The following is an 18,071-nucleotide window of genomic DNA, read 5'->3' on the forward strand; positions in this document are numbered from 1 at the left end:
AGGGAGGAGCTAGAGTTCTCCATAGAACGTTATGAGCACCAACTGTCATCAGTAATGGGAAGTTCTGTAGATGTATTTTACCCGTGAATTTAGAATGAAAGATCAGTCAAGGAGCCGAAAGAAGCAGATTTATCTGATAAGTTGCCTATTTTCATGGCTACTATTGATTTATTGAACCATAAAATGAAACGATGGTTACTTTATAAACAGCCCTTCAGTGCCCATCATATGTCTTTTCCAGTCTATGAGCCTTCTATTAGAGCCAGAAGGGAGCTCCCTACTTTTGGCCCTATGATTGGCACTTGTAAGGGTTGTTGATTTGAACCTATTGCACGAACTTGTCAGCTTCCCTCCAACCCAACACACAAACCCCCCATTTATATCCTCAGGGATGGTCTTGTGAATTGATTGACTATGTAAGGTCCTCGCATGTTATCATATTCATGCCGGTTCCTTATTAAATATTTATTATTTAGCAAGAGTTGGCCCCTCCATACCGCGGCAAGACAGACCTATCCGTGAAGGTACGAGAGTTGCGTCTATTGAAACTGGACTTGCGGCTGCTGCAGCCAAGTTATCCCAGCAGGTGAGACAATGCGACGGTCTCTCTTTACACAGCCTGGACTTTTATGTGATGTCACTTAACAAAAAAAAAAAAAATCCCCCAAAAATGGTTGCCGTAGTACAGAGACCCCAAAGCTCACACACAGTGTAGTTCTACACTTTTCAGTAGCAAATGTCTTTTTTTAAAGAAACGTACATGTGGAATAAAAACAAAACCATATATTTCACCAAGAATTGGATCTCACCATTGCCCAAATGTTAGTACATTTCATGAAAAATTAAAATAATAATGTGCATTTTATATAATAAAAAATATATTTTTTTTTGTATTTTTATTTGTAATTTCCTCTAAAATAAAAAAAATAATAATTTAAAAATGTAATTTTTTTTAGAATAGTGATAAAAGGGGATTTTTTCCCAAATTTGCCATTTAAGACATGATGGTCACTCTTAGCTCTCGGATTTGGAAGACACATTGACCATTGACTTCTAAGATTGAAAGGTCACTCCTGTCAAAATGGAAAGCAAGGACCCTGTTGTCCTCAAAGTCAGCGTAGTTCCCATTTATGATAAATCTCAGATCTTCTCAACCCTCTTTCTACTGGGTTTCACGAGCCCGAAAATTAAATAATTTTCTAATGCGAAATTGGTGCAGCCAAGGTAAGTCGAATGCGGCATACGATGGCCGCTCTTTTTGCACCTCCCCAACTACCAGGGCATGGCCCGGACCTTAGAAATTATGGGCTTTTCTCTCTCTGGGGTTGGGTTGGGAATTGACTCAAGGGTCATGAAAATTGTAAGAAGTGAATAAATAAGGGTAACACCAGGTCAGGAGCTGCCAAACCCACCACCATAATTGAGGACCTTCTCTCCTCTATATACATTACAGTCAACCACACAGTTCGAGAAGCGCTGATCTATCTGATTGGAACGTGATCTATGTCAAAATTGTTGAAACGTTTCAAATTTAGCAACGGGAATCAAATCACACTGCGTATATAAAAAAGAAAAAGTTTGGGGGTTTTTAGAAGTTGCGGTGAAGGTCAGGAAACCTACCGTCATCTGCTTTATTATGTTCTAACTTTGCTTCGCTCCATATTTCTGCATCTTTTTTGCTTTCCTTCTGCTCTCTTTCCTTTTATGCTTTTCTGTTTTTAAAAAAATAATTTAAATATTACAATTATATATATAATCTTGTGTAATATGAAATATTATATATATATATATATATATATATATATATATATTTTATTATTATTTTTTTATTATTATGATTTTTTTATTTTTTACACAAAATTCGGATCCTGGACTTCTTATATTATTTTTAAGCAGCGCCTAAAATATTTATTAGTGAAACAAATTTTATTCCTTCACGTTTCCGATAGTACAGTTGAAAAAAACAAAAAAGACACTTGTCCATAATGTTCAATCGAGGGAAGGGAAAAGGGGGTACAGATACAACCATATGCATCTACTCTAAAAGAACAATTTTTCCCCCTTCTGATTCTGAGTGTCGATCAACTAGATATAGTTTAATTATGATTATTTAAAAAAAAAAAAAAAAGTTCATTTCTGATTGAGGGCAAGAATTTTTTGGGGGTAATTTTTGGTGACTTGTACATGTCGATATGATTAGCGTTCTCGGCGGATCTCTGTAAAGATTTATAGTGTTGTGGAATGGATATCTGGCATGTGCCGTGCAGTTGGTGCTTGTAAACTGTCTGCAAATAAGTCGATTTTGATTGGTAATGATACACGTGGATATTTTTTTACATACATACTTCAGGTAAAGTTCACTTTTGGCATAACTTTTTCCTATTATTCAGGGTATAAAAAGGAAGACATTTTCCAAAATATATGTTATCAAAAATGAAAATAGGGGAATGATTGGCACATGTCTTCCTCCGTGTCCGGAGCACACTGCACTCCAGCGCCGAATTGTGGCGCGCTAAATACAATCATTCAGCTGCAAACTGACCCCAAGAAAGCGTTTCCACTTTCTGTAGTCATTTGCGGTATTTTATTTGCCTAGATGGAATTGGCACAATAGTGTAGAGCTATAGGAAATTCTGGAACAGAGAAAAATTACTTCTCTGACATTATGACTCCATAGTCTGAGCAGTCATAGTCAATGATTTCTTTAGCCAGAATACGTAAAGTTATAAGTGATGGGGACTAAATATATATATTTGTCAAAAGTATTTTAGTCTCTAGTAGCAGATATACATTATGATAAGTATTTTCAATTTTTATCATAAGCGGGAACTAAATGACAAGTTAGTGGAGAATCAAAGCAGTAGCTTCCAACGCTCAAGGACAGATATGAGGATTACTTGTGGCGAGAGCAGAGCGCCTTGGCAAATTATTTAACTACTAACCCCGCCCAGTAATTTTTGTTACTGTTCCCCCAAACCTTAATTTTACTTATATAGCCCCCATGCACTATGATTCGCCCATGATGCCCCTACGCACAGTATGGTGCAGCTGCCACTTTCATATTACTCACACAGTATAGAGCCCCCACAGTGCCCACCCACACAGTGATGCCCGAACCATGCCCCCAGACACATTAAGATTTCCCCAGTGCCCTCTCAAATAAGTATAATCAGTATAATGTCCCCACAGACGGTCATAATGACCTTCCCAGTGTCCTCCCAAGATAATTTGATGTCCAAACATAATGTCCCCCTTCTACAAGACCATTCTAATGCACCATAGTGACCACTTCTTCTCCTCTATGGTCTTTCTTCAGCTCAATGGCAAAGAAAAATAAGTTTTCACCTAGCCCCGTGCCCAAAAGGAGCAGAGCAGCTCTCCGCTATGTGCTGTGTGTCCCAGCGCAGGAGGCGTGATGTAGTTATAGGTTGAACTTGGTGGGCTTGTGTCTGCGTTCAACACTAAAAACTAGTTATGTCATCCTGCCTCCTGCGCCGAGCGTCAGATGGCACAGGTGAGCAGTGGAGCAGGGAGCCGAAGCTCCCCACTCCACCATTATATTCAGCTGTATATGCACACTAGAGAGGATGTCATAGAGTCAGGTTGTACCTTATAGTGGCCATTTATTAGAAAAATAATATTTGGTCCACATTAAATGGTTGTACAATACAGATCATGTACAACATGAAACGGTTTTTTTTTGTTTGTTTGTTTTTAGGATTTATTAGAAGGTCCCATCAGTAGGAATCCGAGTCTACAAGCTGAGGCCCCTACCGATGTTCTGAGAGTAAGTGGTGCTGTGTGCCTTCATTTGTGATAGACAGCACAAAGAGAATTGTAAAAGATGTTAACCCCTCCCCTAAACAGTATACATCGCGGTCAGCCAAATGATGCTACTTCTGATCCTTTGGTTCGGCCGGCAGATGTTGTGCCCGACTCCACAGGAGTGTTAGAAAAACACTGCCAGATACAGGTGCTTCTCCCAAAATTAGAATATCAATAAAAAGTTAATTTATTTCAGTTCTTCAATACAAAAAGTGAAACTCATATGTTATATAGAGTCATTACAGAGTGATCTATATCAAAGTGTTTATTTCTGTTAATGTTGATGTGGCGCCCCAGCGTCCTGGTCGTCACAGTAGCATTGCTTTCCTCACGGGGAGAGTGATGTTATGTTTGGAAGCGACGAAGCATATCTTTTATCAGGTAACCACCATACACACAACATGTTCGCACTCCAGGCCACATGGGGGAGCTTTTGATCCTATTTATTAGGTGACTCCAATATATATATTGTGGTTTGGAGGGAAAGGGAGTTCAGTTTAGAAAGTGACAGACAGAGAAGAGAGCAGACCGACATAGAGTGTCAGAAGGTCTGAAGGGGCCATGTAGTCTGAAGTACTACAGCTCCTGGAAAGAGACATACAGAAAGCCGAACATTGTTCAGTGAGCGTGCAGGAGAGCGAAGCACAGGAGAGTAACATCAGGGGAGACCAGCTAAGAGCAGGCTGCCTCCCTCTGAGGCGAAGATAACCGGTAGCCGGACCACCGAGGTTGTAAGGGAATCTACGACTTATAGCAGAGACCGGCAGGACAGCTGAACTGCAAGTTACCTGTCCGCCACGCACACCTGAGACACAGTAACACATAGAGCCCAGGGCGTGCTAGAGTCCCTGTAAAAAGGCTCGAGTTACCTGTCATGCAGGTATTGTCCTATCCTATATGGGGACAGAGAGAAGAGCTGTGAGGACCTTATTTGAAGCCAAAGGCAGTAAGGGACTACAACACCACCGCACTAGAGCAAGGCTTTTAACTCCACCTGGTAAAGGGAACTCTGGATTCACTTCCAAGCCGGCTGGCCCTGCCTACCCTGTGATCTGGTACCCTGGACTGTGGCTGCCTGAAGTCTTCAGTAAACCAGGTTAAGAGACTGCAAACCTGTGTCCTCGTTCTTTAGTGCGCCATTCACCATCTTCCATCTACACACCGGGAGCCCTGGGGATACATTTCACCTGTGGGAAGTTATACCATCTGGCTGCCGTAACATCACCCCAGAGGACCCCTTAAAGCAGCGTCTGTCCACACTGACCGAATACCACAAGTGGCGTCACGAACATAAACTCTATTCACCAAATCCCTTTCAAAGACTTTCCCCTTTTACATGGGCGCCCAGGGCCACAGACCGGGTCGCCACAGTGACATCCCCCTTTGAACACCGGACCTGGTACTGGGTACCCCACGGCCCTGGCGGGCGACTCATTGATGATCATGGCTTACAGCCAATGAAAACCTAAAAGTCATTTTCTCAGTAAATTAGAATAATTAACAAAAAAAAACACCTGCACAGGCTTTATAAGCATTTAAAACGGTCCTTTAGTCTGTTTCAGTAGCTCCACAATCATGGGGAAGACTGCTGACTTGCCAGATGTCCAGAAGGCAGTCATTGACACACTCCACAAGGAGGGTAAGCCACAAAAGGTCATTGCTAAAGAAGCTGGCTGTTCACAGAGTGCTGTATCCAAGCATATTAATGGAAAGTGGAGTGGAAGCAAAAAGTGTGGTAGAAAAAGATGCACAAGCAACCGGGAAAACCGCAGCCTTGAAAGGATTGTTAAGAAAAGGCCATTCAAAAATTTGAGGGAGATTCACAAGTAGTGATGAGCGAATATACTCGTTGCTCGGGTTTTCCCGAGCACGCTCGGGTGGTCTCCCGAGTATTTGTGACTGCTCGGAGATTTAGTTTTCTTCGCCTAAGCTGCATGATTTACAGCTGCTAGCCAGCTTGATTACATGTGGGGATTCCCTAGCAACCAGGCAACCCCCACATGTACTCAAGCTGGCTAGCAGCCGTAAATCATGCAGCTGCATCAACAAAAACTAAATCTCCGAGCAGTCACGAATACTCGGAGACCACCCGAGCGTGCTCGGAAAAATCCAAGCAACGAGTATATTCGCTCATCACTATTCACAAGGAGTGGACTGCTGCTGGAGTCATTGCTTCAAGAGCCGCCACACACAGACGTATCCAGGACATGGGCTACAAGTGTCACATTCCTTGTGTCAGCCACTCGTGAACAATAGACAACGCCAGAAGCGTCTTACCTGGGCCAAGGAGAAACAGAACAGGACTGTTGCTCAGTGGTCCAAGGTGTTGTTTTCAAAAGAAAGTAAATTAAATGCTTCCCTCTGCCAACAAGCTTTTTGGAGATGGAAATTTTATTCTCCAGCAGAACTTGGCCCCTGTCCACACTGCCAAAAGTACCAATATCTTGTTTAAAAACAACAGTATCACTGTGCTTGATTGGCAGCAAACTTGCCTGACCTTAACCCCATAAAGAATCTATGGAGTATTGTCAAGAGGAAGATGAGAGACGCCAGACCCAACAATGCAGACGAGCTGAAGGCTCCTATCAAAGCAACCTGGGCTTCCATAACCCCTCAGCAGTGCCACAGACTGATCGCCTCCATGCCACGCCGCAGTGATGCAGTAATTGATGCAAAAGAAGCCCCGACCAAGTATTGAGTGCATTTACTGAGCATACATTTCAGCAGGCCAATGTTTCGGATTTTAAAATAAATCATTTTTTAAGCTGGTGTTATAAAGTATTCTAATTTACTGAGACAATGACTTTGGGGTTTTCATTGGCTGTAAGCCATAATCATCAACATTAACAGAAATAAACACTTGGAATACATCAACTCTGTTTGTAATGACTGTATATAATATATGAGTTTCACTTTTTGTATTGAAGAACTGAAATAAATTAGCTTTTTTATGATATTCTAATTTTGTGAGAAGCACTTGTATCTCTAGCGGTAGCTTTCATTTTAGAAAGCAAAAGAATCGGCAGTCCAAAATCATACATTCAATATACTTATCTACTTTGACATAATCTATCCATGCCCAGGCACCTCGTACACATTAGACTGTTGGCTGAAACTCTCAATATGGGTGGGTTCGGCCGACATTCGTCTAATGTGAATGGGGGCTTTAAACTTGGGTAAGCAAATATGGCCTTAAATTCTCAATTAAAACATTCCCTTTCACTAAGAAAAAATAATAAATCCCCCTCAAAAAGAAAAGTCTAAACACAAATCTAGACACAGCTATTAACGTAACAGACTGAAGTCCGCCATTCCGATAAATAGGGAGCCACACGCTTTCTGGCATCGCCTTCTGTGGATGTTTCTTTTCTACGTCTCTGCTCAGCTGTTCGCTTCGATCCTTATGTGAAAGCCGCCTCATGATAATGATTTGCTTCCTTAAAGGAGGAAAAAAAAGTCAAGAAGAAAAAGAATACAAAAAAGAAGCTTTCACCTAACAACACAAATAATCTTTGTCAGGAAAGCAGTTCTCCCGAAGCCACAAAGCTGGAATCTCTGGACACTAGTCTAACAGACCACGAGTACACGGCCGGCATCAGCACGTTTGGTGTAGCCCAAGTAAACAAAGGGTCTCAGCCTATGGCCCCCGGGGTGTTCCTCACACAAAGGAGACCGTCTGTGTCTTCACAAAATAACTCAGCTGCCAAAGGTAAACCTACGTGTGGAGTGTATGCTGGACTTACCTGAGCGATGTGTCCGTAGTATCGCCGTCATGAGCTTGGCATGAGACGCAGCATATGTATCCCTGGTCCCATCGGTTGGTATTACTCCAGGATTTGCTATGGAAATGGTCATAGAGTTGTTACACCATTGGGTTTATAATCAATTTCGGAAACTAGAATTGTGCTGATCGGAGTGAAGATACATGTATATTTTCCTATGTTAAATTGTGAGTCCCATATATGCACATAGATATTCTGCGTGGCCCTATATATCCCCATACCTGCACTAGGACCAATTTAGAAAGACTAATTTAAGGAAAGAGGGGAAAAATTAGTACAATTGAAACAAAGCCGTGCCAGTAGCCAACAAGAATGATCAATGGGTAGGCATATCGGTTACTTTCAGCACCAGTCATATACATATATACTTGTGTCCGCTCTTAAGACACAGTTGTGCTGCACGATTGTCCTAGAAATAATTGTTTCCGGATAAGCGTAAATGCATTCCGGGTGCCGAGCACCCAACAAACTAGCAAAAGGATCGAAATGATCTTTTGGCTTGGTTAACAGATTATCGTTCTCGGCAGCGCATCATCCCATGTAAAGAGGACATGTGCTGCAGAGAAAAACGACAGCCTATGTTCGCAGAACATATTACTGTATACGGTTACTGATTATTCTGTGCGCATTGGAAGCGAAACATGTTGTCTATTGGTGGTTACTTAACACCCACTGGTCAACTGATGTTAACCCAGCTTTACTCTTCTGCAAAATTTGTAAGGGGCTCCCGCATTTAAAGATTACATGGAAAACCTCTTTAACTAAATTCTGTAAGTATTCATTATGAGATTTTTCTCATTTGTCTCTATGACTAGGTCCTTAGCACCGCTTCCCTTGTCTTATATGATTGATTTTATATTTAGGCTTTTGTGTGTGGATGAATAAAATTATGAGACCTAATGTGGCCTTAAATTATTGGAGGTCCCCAGACGGGCAGACAAAATTAGTTTTATTTTGGGCCTCTAGGTACAAGAAAAATGTCACTTTTGTGCTTTTTTTCAATGGGTATATTTGTAAACCGTAAAGAAATGGTTCGGTCTGAATAACGTATTTGGCATTGTGTTCCCTCACTGCCTAAGCCGTGTCCATAATTCTCATTCATTCCTATGGGAAATAGCGGAGTCCTAGAAACAAGTTTTCCCAACTTGACCATGAAAGGCAGAAATGTCAATAAGCCTTTATGGCCAAGTAAATGGCCACTAGCTCCTCAGCTTAGGACACAATAGTATAGGTGTGTGTATGTATATATGTATATGTATATATATATATATATATATATATATATATATATAGTTTTGCAACTTTCTAAACACCAGAAACTGTCCAAAAACTAGTATAGTTTTGAAGTGGCCAATCAAAATCTGTAATGCAACAAGTCTATGGGTCTGTGAAAAAGCAATCGTACCTCATTCAGATGCCATCCGTTTTTCACTGACTGATAGGAAAATGTGAGAAAAACTGATGAAGCTTTGACCAAACTCTGCTAAAAAACTGATGAAACTCTGACTGATTTTCTCATGCGAGAAAAATCACTGACCTGCGAATTAGGCCTAAGTCTGGCGTACAAGTCTTAATGACTCGGAGCCAAGGTTGTCTACTGGGAACCAAGTTTTACTCAGAAATTTTCAATTGCTTTAGGCCATGTTCAGTATTTGCTCAATTTTTTTACCTCAGAATTTGTAAGCCAAAACCAGGAATGGGTGATAAATACAGAAGTGGTGATGTGTTTCTATTATACTTTTCCTCTGATTGTTCGACTCCTGGTTTTGGCTTATAAATACTGAGGTAAATAATTGACCAAATACTGAATGTGAGACCATGGCCTTAGGTGCTCTGTTGCGTCCTAGCTGATTCTTCTTCAGAGGTTTTATGATGCAGCAATAAAATGTCCCCATAAAGAAGCTGTTGTAACTCCTACACATTTCTCACACTTGACTTCACATCAATTCTCTAAAATATATGGGTTTTCTGGTAGGTAAATGAGGCAGGAACTAGAGAAAATCCTCCGACACATAATATCAGAAATGTAAGGTTCAGGTATGAAGCCCACCTCTGCTTCCAGGAATCCCAGAGAAAGTCCTTGAACTGGACTCTGATCCCACCATGGATCGGCCGCTGATTACAGGCAGTTCCCAGAAGACCTGTCATTTCAAATGTCAACATTGAATCCTTTGATTGGAAGATCTTAAAGCACTGACACTTCTAATGAAGTCAGACACGGAGGTAGAAAATGACAACGATTCCACTTGACATAACCCAGTAATGTAGTAACCCAGCGGAGGCTTTTAACATTCCTCCATGGATCCCTGCCTGACTAAATAAGCAGCTAATCGTTAGTTACACTTCAGTGACTAGAAGAGATCGGAGCCAAGGCACGAGCAAGTTACGCTCTGGAGTATGGGGTGGACAGGGAAAATAAACACCAGCGCGTTGACTCAAAATATATATATATATACACACTGTACATATATATACTGATCAGTAGAAATAAAATACAGCCGCTGATTCAGTATACGTAAGCATAGTGGAATAATGGCAGTCCATCCGTAAGGTCGGGGTCCTTGTCTGATGGTATTTTTTTTTAGGGAAAGAAAAATATTTTTTTACACGTGTCCTGGGTTTCTAAGCTCCGGTGACACACAGTTTCCGTAACTGCTGCAAGATGTCATTATAAAAGTCATTAAATCTGCAGGAGATATTTGTAATAGTGCCATGGATGGCATGATCCCTCTCCTGCAAAACTTCCATGTAAAAGGTTTTGTTGGTCCTTGTACGATCAGTCGCCTCACCAACACTGCCATTCTGTCTGACAGCTGATTTACGTGTATATTACAGTACAGCATTGTGCATGAAATTTCCCAAAATCTCATCCATGCAGTGAAAATTCACAGCTTAAAATGATCTCTGCTGCCGATCTGCAGCTCACTGCGTGTCCGTTCATGCAAAGGGGTGAAAGAATGATTGGTGCATATCTATAACAATATCTACTGCTGTCAATTTTCCGCTGCAAAATTTCTAGATGGAGAAGACAATGGCAGCATTAGAGAAACCCTTTAAAGGATTGTTCTCATCATTGTTCCTCAGGAGCTTACCGCACCACAGACCCCCGCCAGACGGGACCCGCAGCTCTCACCAGGACCAATGTCTCTTTCCGTGCCTTTCCGGATTTATTCAAATACTGTCATTTAGTGAGGTTTGATAAAGACCCATTACGGGGTCGAAACGTTACCTACCTTGACCTGTGGTGACTCAAATAAATATTTGACTCTTTTTACGCATTTTGAAAACCTATACTCTGAGTGTGGCTGTTTTTTTTCTATTCTACGCTCCTGATGATTGTCAGTTCGGACCAGTGGAACAGTTGAACTGCAGTCCCAAACTGTGCTGTCTTAGATGTTGCAATGAGATGCAGCTTTACCTCTATAGCACGAGTGAAGTGCAGAGGTACTAAAGCTGGCAGGGTCCATTGATCTAGCCCACTTCAGAGGAGCGCTTGCATGCAAGGATGAGCGGACTCATGGAAGTTCGGATTCTGGTACACGAACAGAAATTTAGTCCAAAGTTCTGTTTGGGTATCAAAACTGTGCCTGAACTCTGAACACATTGCATTAAGGACTTCCCCCAGAACTCCGAACACATTGCATTAAGGACTTCCCCGGGGACTCTGAACACATTGCAATGGACTTCCCCTGGAACTCCGAAAACAATTCAACGGACTTCCCCTGGGACTCCGAACACATTGCAACTGACTTCCCCCGAACTCCAAAAACAATGCAACGGACTTCCCCCGGAACTCCGAAAACAATGCAACGGACTTCCCCCGGAACTCCGAAAACAATGCAACGGACTTCCCCCGGAACTCCGAAAACAATGCAACGGACTTCCCCCGGAACTCCGAAAACAATGCAACGGACTTCCCCCGGAACTCCGAAAACAATGCAACGGACTTCCCCCGGAACTCCGAAAACAATGCAACGGACTTCCCCCGGAACTCCGAATGCATTACCACGGACTTCCCCCGGAACTCCAAACACATTGACACGGACTTCTGGGTTCACTCATCTCTAATTGCAAGCTTTCACTTTTTGATTAGGAAACAGCCCACCGTTGATAAACTGCAGAGGTGGCTGGTAATTTAGCCATTTGTAAATTATAGGATTATAAAATCTCTCCTTTCTTTTCGCCTAGAAAAACTGGGCGGCTACACCAGCAGGAGAAGGACTCAGTGTGGGCATACCCTAAAGTAGTATGGTCATGGGTCTTCCTACTTTATCCATTCACAAGTGTCCCTCACGCTTCCAGTCGAAGGCCAGAGGGGATAACAGAATCTCTTCTGGTTTATTTCTTGTTACAACATAGTATATTTCCTAATTAGGTACATTATCTAATTAGGTTACTTTTATTTCATTTTTTTTTTAAAGAAACCATGAAATGGCAGTATAATGGCTTTCTTATGAGACCACCTGCTTCTTCAATTTTTTACCACTTAACATCATCAAATACAACCCATCATGGCTTCAATCAGCAATACATAGCTTTCTCCATTTATTATCAGACTGAATTAATTGTTAATACCGATGTGTAGCCTAAATAATGTAGAATTATGTGAGTACGTGGCTGCTAACATTGACATTTATTGACCAGCTGTACATATTATCTCTTTTTGGCATTCCAGAAAAAATGGCCTAATATATTATTGGAAATATGCTTTACTTCTCCTTAAAGGCAACCTGTCATCAACTTTCCCTGTCTACACTGCTGCCATTGCGTTAATCGCCTGTCAAATAATTTTCTAACCATGTCCTTGATTCATCCCATCATACCTGGTAGACATGTCCTGCACCATTTGCAAATCAGCACCTAGCAGTCTGAGTGGACTCGTTCCGTCATTGGCACCTCTTGTGAGCCTGAGAATCCACAGTCCCTTTGATGTGGATGATGTTCCCTTTGTCATCCATTATCAGCATTCAGCCAAAGCCTGGCACAAGGGCATGGGACAGATGAGGTGCCAAGGACGGTCCAAACTGCCCATCGGGACTGCCCAGACCTGATTTGCTAGTGGCGTAAGAAAAGTGAAGTCACTTTTCAGGTAAACTAACGGAAGACTTTTTAGATGGTGGCAGAAGATTAGCATCTGAGGACAGATACCTGTCCTCAGGGGCTGTAACAGTCTACTTTAATTCTGTATTCAGATTGCTTCTAGGGAACATGATGCCTTCAGGCTGTCCGGTGTGAAGATGTCCTCCTGGACCCAAGCCGGTTAACGGTGCACAAGTCATGTTGTAGCTTACTAATGTACTCCACGTTACATTGCCATATGGGTAGGATCTGTACACCGTTCCCTTCGGATGCATCTCAGAAGTAAACACGGGTCCACACGGGTGGGAGCAATTGTACGAGTTTATCAGAAAGTAAAGCACATCTTGTGTTCTGTTTCTCCTCCGTTGTGTACCCCCACGAGAGCCCCTGAAGACCACATCATGTCTAGCATCAAAATGTTCTTGCCTTCAGTGAATGCATAAAGTAATTTTTGAACGAAGACTGAATACAATTTTTTGAGCAGGGGTCTTTATTTTACTGATATTCGGTCTGACAGTAGTTCCCAATCTGTAGATCACCATGCACGCTCTAACACCCGTATGCCCATTAGACTAAAGTTAGCACCAAAGTCGTTGATTTCTTTTGGGACCATCTGATGTGTATTGGGGGGGCCTCCCGACTCTTTCCAGACAGTTGAGGTTCTGTGAGATATGGATTGGGTAGTTTTAAAGGTAAAAGCCCAATGCCTTTGCTTTCAAGGAAGATAAGCCACTGTCGGAGGAGTCTAGCAACACTATCTCTAATCTGCCCATTGGAAACATGACCGCTCAACTGAGTTCATGTGCATGGAACAGTCAGAAGAGTTGGTGGTATAACAAACTGTGGCTGCCCATACACATGAGATAGCTGATCAGTCAAGACACAACCATCCTAACTCCCCCATACACATGGGGTGCTCGACTTGGCCAAGCGTTCTTGTGCTTTTAATGAAGAGAAAGCAGCTGCCAGTGGTGACTTTTTTTGAAAACAAAATAATTAGGCTTGGAAATTCGAACTGTGTTCAATCCTTTTCCTCAACATCATCTGTGGGAGAAAAGTTGGAAGTCTTCCATATACATCAGATTGTCAATGGTTCAGCCGGCTTTTCGTCTAATGTGCGCAGGGCCTTATCTTACCAGTTGATATACAGAGTGACCTGTGTTGATATTTTGTAGATTTTCTTACATTTGTTGGATTAAGGCTTCAATGCTGCAACTCTGATGGTACTGCAGGAAGCCATGAAAGCCTGTAAATCATGTAGATGCTGCAACTCTGATGGTACCATGAAAACCTGTAAATCGTGTAGATCGCTTCCTTGCTCTGATTTTTTCTTTTGTGTTATCGTTGCAGGTAAACGTACAAAAAAAGGCATGGCAACAGCTAAACAGAGGCTTGGGAAGATCCTGAAAATCCACCGGAATGGAAAACTCCTCCTTTAGTGTTTGTACGCAAGACAGACGGACATTTGACTTTTCTGTTCGCGGCTCATGGACTCGCGAGCTGACACTAAACTTTTGAACTCTCGAAGGACTGCAGTGGCGCTCAGCAAAATGTGCTAGGAGGAAACCCACCCCCCCGCTCCACCTTCCTGCCACCACTTTAGTAATTCTTTTTACCTTCCAGCAGTTGACATGTACAGAGTACTGCTAATATTTTTTAATAATGATGATAATATTGTCCTTTCTCAAATTGCTGAGAGTGACTAGTTTGCAGGAAAGAAGAAAACGAAAAAAAAAAAAAAAAAGGTAAAAAAAAAAAAAAGGATCATTCCAGTCTTAGGAAAGAACCCGGTCAGTGCATCGCTTGGGTTATTTATCTTGCCACCATGTTACCGACGTACAGCACACAAGACAGCGGCTGCATCCGGTCAGGAACCCTTCACTTATAGACGCCAGTCATCCCAGTGTCACGTGCTTTGTGTCATCAGTGTCATCTTTCTTCTGATTAGCTGGGTCGTTATCGTCCAGTTCTTCTGTCCACCAAGGTCCCCAACTATCAAAGCATTAACCCAACATCTACCATGAAATTTCATTTTTTTCCAATTCGGCTTGTATCTTTGCCACGTTGCTATATCCAAGGAAAACTATAAAGTCGAAGTGTTATACACTTAGATGAGTACCCCAAGTCGACATCTGCTGGACCCCAGTCCATAGTTATGTCACCAAGTAGTCAGATGAGGACCAAGTTTCAATTAAGTCCAATATTTTGGGGCAATAGCGCCACTCTGGCTGTGTCTGGTATTGCAGTATTATTCATATGCATAGGGAGGAGCTGCAATAGCAGACACAGCCATAAGGACAATGATGGCGCTGTTTTTGAACTATATTTGTCTTGTTATGAAATCCATTTTTACTATTTATTAATCATAGAACATCCATTTAGCTTTATCATTTTGGGTTTAGATCGTGACATTTTCATGATTCAAAGGCTGGTGCTGGGCATCAGCAGCTAAGTAGATTTCTGGACATTTTAATATCTGGAATTAAGGTCAAAGGACAAGACCTCAAAAACACCTTTAGAGTCTTTAAGAGTCCTTGTCACTCTATCCGGTATAAATGCCGCTGTTCTACTGAATTCGGCGATATTTTTATTTTTTTCCTGCGCCTCTCCGTTCCTGAAATATGACTTCCTCTTCCCTGTAGATAAATCTAGTCTTTTTATCCAACTGGGTGTGGTCTTCAAGAAGACTATGCCCACTTGGCTAACAAGACTAGATTTACATAAGGGAAAGAAGAGGCTATATCTCAGGATCAGAGAGGCGCAGGAACAAAAGAAAAATAGCGTCGGATTCAGGAGAACAGCGGCATTTATATCTGATAGAAAATATTGCATTTATGACAAGTGATGCGTCCTCTTTAAAGTTGGAATTTACAGGGTTTCTATGTTTTTTAATACATTTATTCAAAGTGGTATTACTTTTATAACCAACCACCAAACTTTGGGGCACTGTAATGTCACTTGTGTCTTGTCCATATACAGAAGTGAACAGCATTAAGGAAATGATACAAATTTGATGCCTTCCAATGCAGTCACTTATAGCATAAACGGCACCCGACAGCATACCACAATTTTCCTCTATCCCCTACCGCCCCCAACGCCACCGATCTCTAGTAAAGTAAGGCCACGTCTGTAAATGGGATTCTCACACAAACTATCATGAAGAATTCTGCCCACGTTGGGTCAGTTCAGAGGATGTCCATTTTTGCGGTAGTTCTTTGTTAGGAAAATTAAGTGAAATCTGTAGAAGCCTTGCAACACCTGTTTCAGGAAGGAACATTAGTCCCCATAACGTATAGAAAAAAAAAAAATTCCCTTCAGTTTCACTTGCTGCCTACTTTGATTTTGAAGCCATAGTATGTCTTCTTTGTTCTTAAAGTTTGTGCTTCTGCTTACCTGCGGAGCTGAAATCTGAGGAACTGAATGCAGTCCATTAATGCAGTGCTATGGGCGATATTGTGCTCTGCTCAGTGCGCTGGGTTTGCGGGGGTGGAGCATGACGCGGGAATTCTCTCTTCATTGTTTCATGCTCCGCCCCCTCGGGTCTTGTACTAGAGCAGGAGGGTTTTTAAAGGATTCCAATTGGGGAAGTGACAGGGTTAATGATTGCACTTAGTATATACTATAAAGTAGGCATAATGGTATGGATTTGGGTGAATTATCAGATACTAATCTGATTATAAAATGAAATGATGAGAGATTGCATGTCCTGATCTCAATATTACAATATATCGTCATCCTCTATTGGAAGGTTTACATGGCAGAATTAAAGGGTCATCGAAGTTTTTAACTTTTATTTCAGAAATCAATGGTACATATGAAGATAAGCAACTTTATATTATATCTTATCAGAGAAATCTGATTTTTTTCTCATTCTGAATTGATATTTTAATCTCATTTCATATTCAAAATGTGTATTCAGTAGAGACAGACTTTCCCAGTACTGAGATAGGAGACCGCAGTTGGTGCTTTTAAAAGTCTATGGAGGGAGGAGGAGCTAGAAGCAGACACAGACCTTCTGCTGCAAGTTCTCCCAAAATTACAGTTCTCCATAGAACATTACAAGCACCAACTGTCATCTCCTATTGCAGTAATTGGAACTCTGTATTGACTGAAGACCATTTTTACCAAAGAATTGAGAATTTTGATAATGAAAGTCCAGGAAGAGAAAGAAGCAGATTTCTCTGATAAGATATATTAAAATGTTTCTTTTCACTTGTGCTATTGATATATTACAAAAAAAGACCTTTGTCTGTCCCAGTATTGGCTTTTTATCCTTCGACACAGCAAGCAGGGACCACAATGTAAAATTTCCTAAATATTTGTCATTGCTTTCTTTCTATCAGGATATCACTCGTTAGTGTTTTTACCAATGAAATGCGACCAACTTTGATTTTGTTGGTTTCTGTAGATCTAGTCATAAAAAAAGCAAAGACAGAAACATAATGATTAAATACCATGCAGTAAATAAACAAACAGCATAGTGCATGAAAATACTGTACAGTACTTGGTTAACATGTTTTTGATTTAAAAAAAAAAAAATGCGAAAGCCATCCTGCCTCGTCACGGTGACCGTAATTGGGCCAGTCCTAACTCTAATATTAAAAACCTTCCTGTTTGTCAAGTGATGCCCAGCTCAGAGCAAAGGCAAGGCCACACCTTTATATGCACATGATGCAAAGAGACAGGAAAAAACCCCAAAGGTATGAACTGGGATATAAACCCTATATCAGCCCTTATCTACATGCACTTCACTTGACAAACGGTAAGGTTTTTAATATTAGAGTTAGGACTGTCTCAATTACAGTCACCTTGACGTGGTGGGATGGCTTTTGCGTTTTTTTTTATCAAAAAAAGACGTTTAAGTACCGTATATTATTTTCATGCACTATGCTATTTATTTATCACAGGGTATTTAATCTTTATGTTTGATTAGTTTTTTTCCTGTTTACTGGCCAGTGTGAGCGTGCTCTTACACGCTGCATGCGCACCAGTTTATATCCCAGTTCATACCGGTTTTTTTTTTTTTTTTTTATAGATCTAGTCATATCATATATCACTTGTGTTATTAAGTGGTATCGGTATTGCGTATATTTATGTAAGTTTGGTCAAAAATGGCACCAGCTCTAGGCCGAGCTTCCGACTCCAAAAACTGTCCAACAGTGGCCATCTCGTAAGTTATTTTCAATCCTTCATCTTTCAACACCATCGGCGCACTCGCACAATGTTGTCGTGATCTGCCCATATCTTCATAAATACCCTTCTCCAGATATTACAGTTTTTATTACGCCCTCCAAAAACTGCCCAAAAGTGAGGATCGTCCGCGCGGGCAGCTGGTTAGACACAGAACAGGGTGAATCCTTGCATCATTCAGTGCCGATGAGGAAG

The 18,071-nt window shown here is 41.4% G+C and overlaps 1 protein-coding gene and 1 long non-coding RNA gene across 7 annotated transcripts in view; one reads left to right on the plus strand and one right to left on the minus strand.

Moving 5' to 3' along the window:
- Positions 1 to 18,071, plus strand: part of PHF2 (PHD finger protein 2) — a 224,509-nt gene that overhangs the window by 204,543 nt on the left and 1,895 nt on the right. For 2 of the 5 annotated variants that reach the window (XM_069736754.1, XM_069736753.1), the window contains one exon: positions 14,037 to 18,071. This exon is cut by the window's right edge and continues 1,895 nt beyond it. In XM_069736754.1, coding sequence (XP_069592855.1) covers positions 14,037 to 14,125 — 89 coding nt within the window. In that variant the 3' untranslated portion in view covers positions 14,126 to 18,071. Of the gene's footprint in view, positions 1 to 476; positions 587 to 3,718; positions 3,788 to 7,269; positions 7,535 to 14,036 lie in introns of all 5 variants that reach the window. The other 3 variants (XM_069736750.1, XM_069736751.1, XM_069736752.1) reach the window with 3 other exon arrangements.
- LOC138647621 (uncharacterized) overlaps positions 1 to 18,071 on the minus strand; it is a 62,167-nt gene that overhangs the window by 31,091 nt on the left and 13,005 nt on the right. The gene's annotated exons all lie outside the window — the stretch shown is intronic.

The sequence above is a fragment of the Ranitomeya imitator genome, chromosome 8 (assembly GCF_032444005.1).
Source record: "Ranitomeya imitator isolate aRanImi1 chromosome 8, aRanImi1.pri, whole genome shotgun sequence".
Taxonomy (NCBI): domain Eukaryota; kingdom Metazoa; phylum Chordata; class Amphibia; order Anura; family Dendrobatidae; genus Ranitomeya; species Ranitomeya imitator.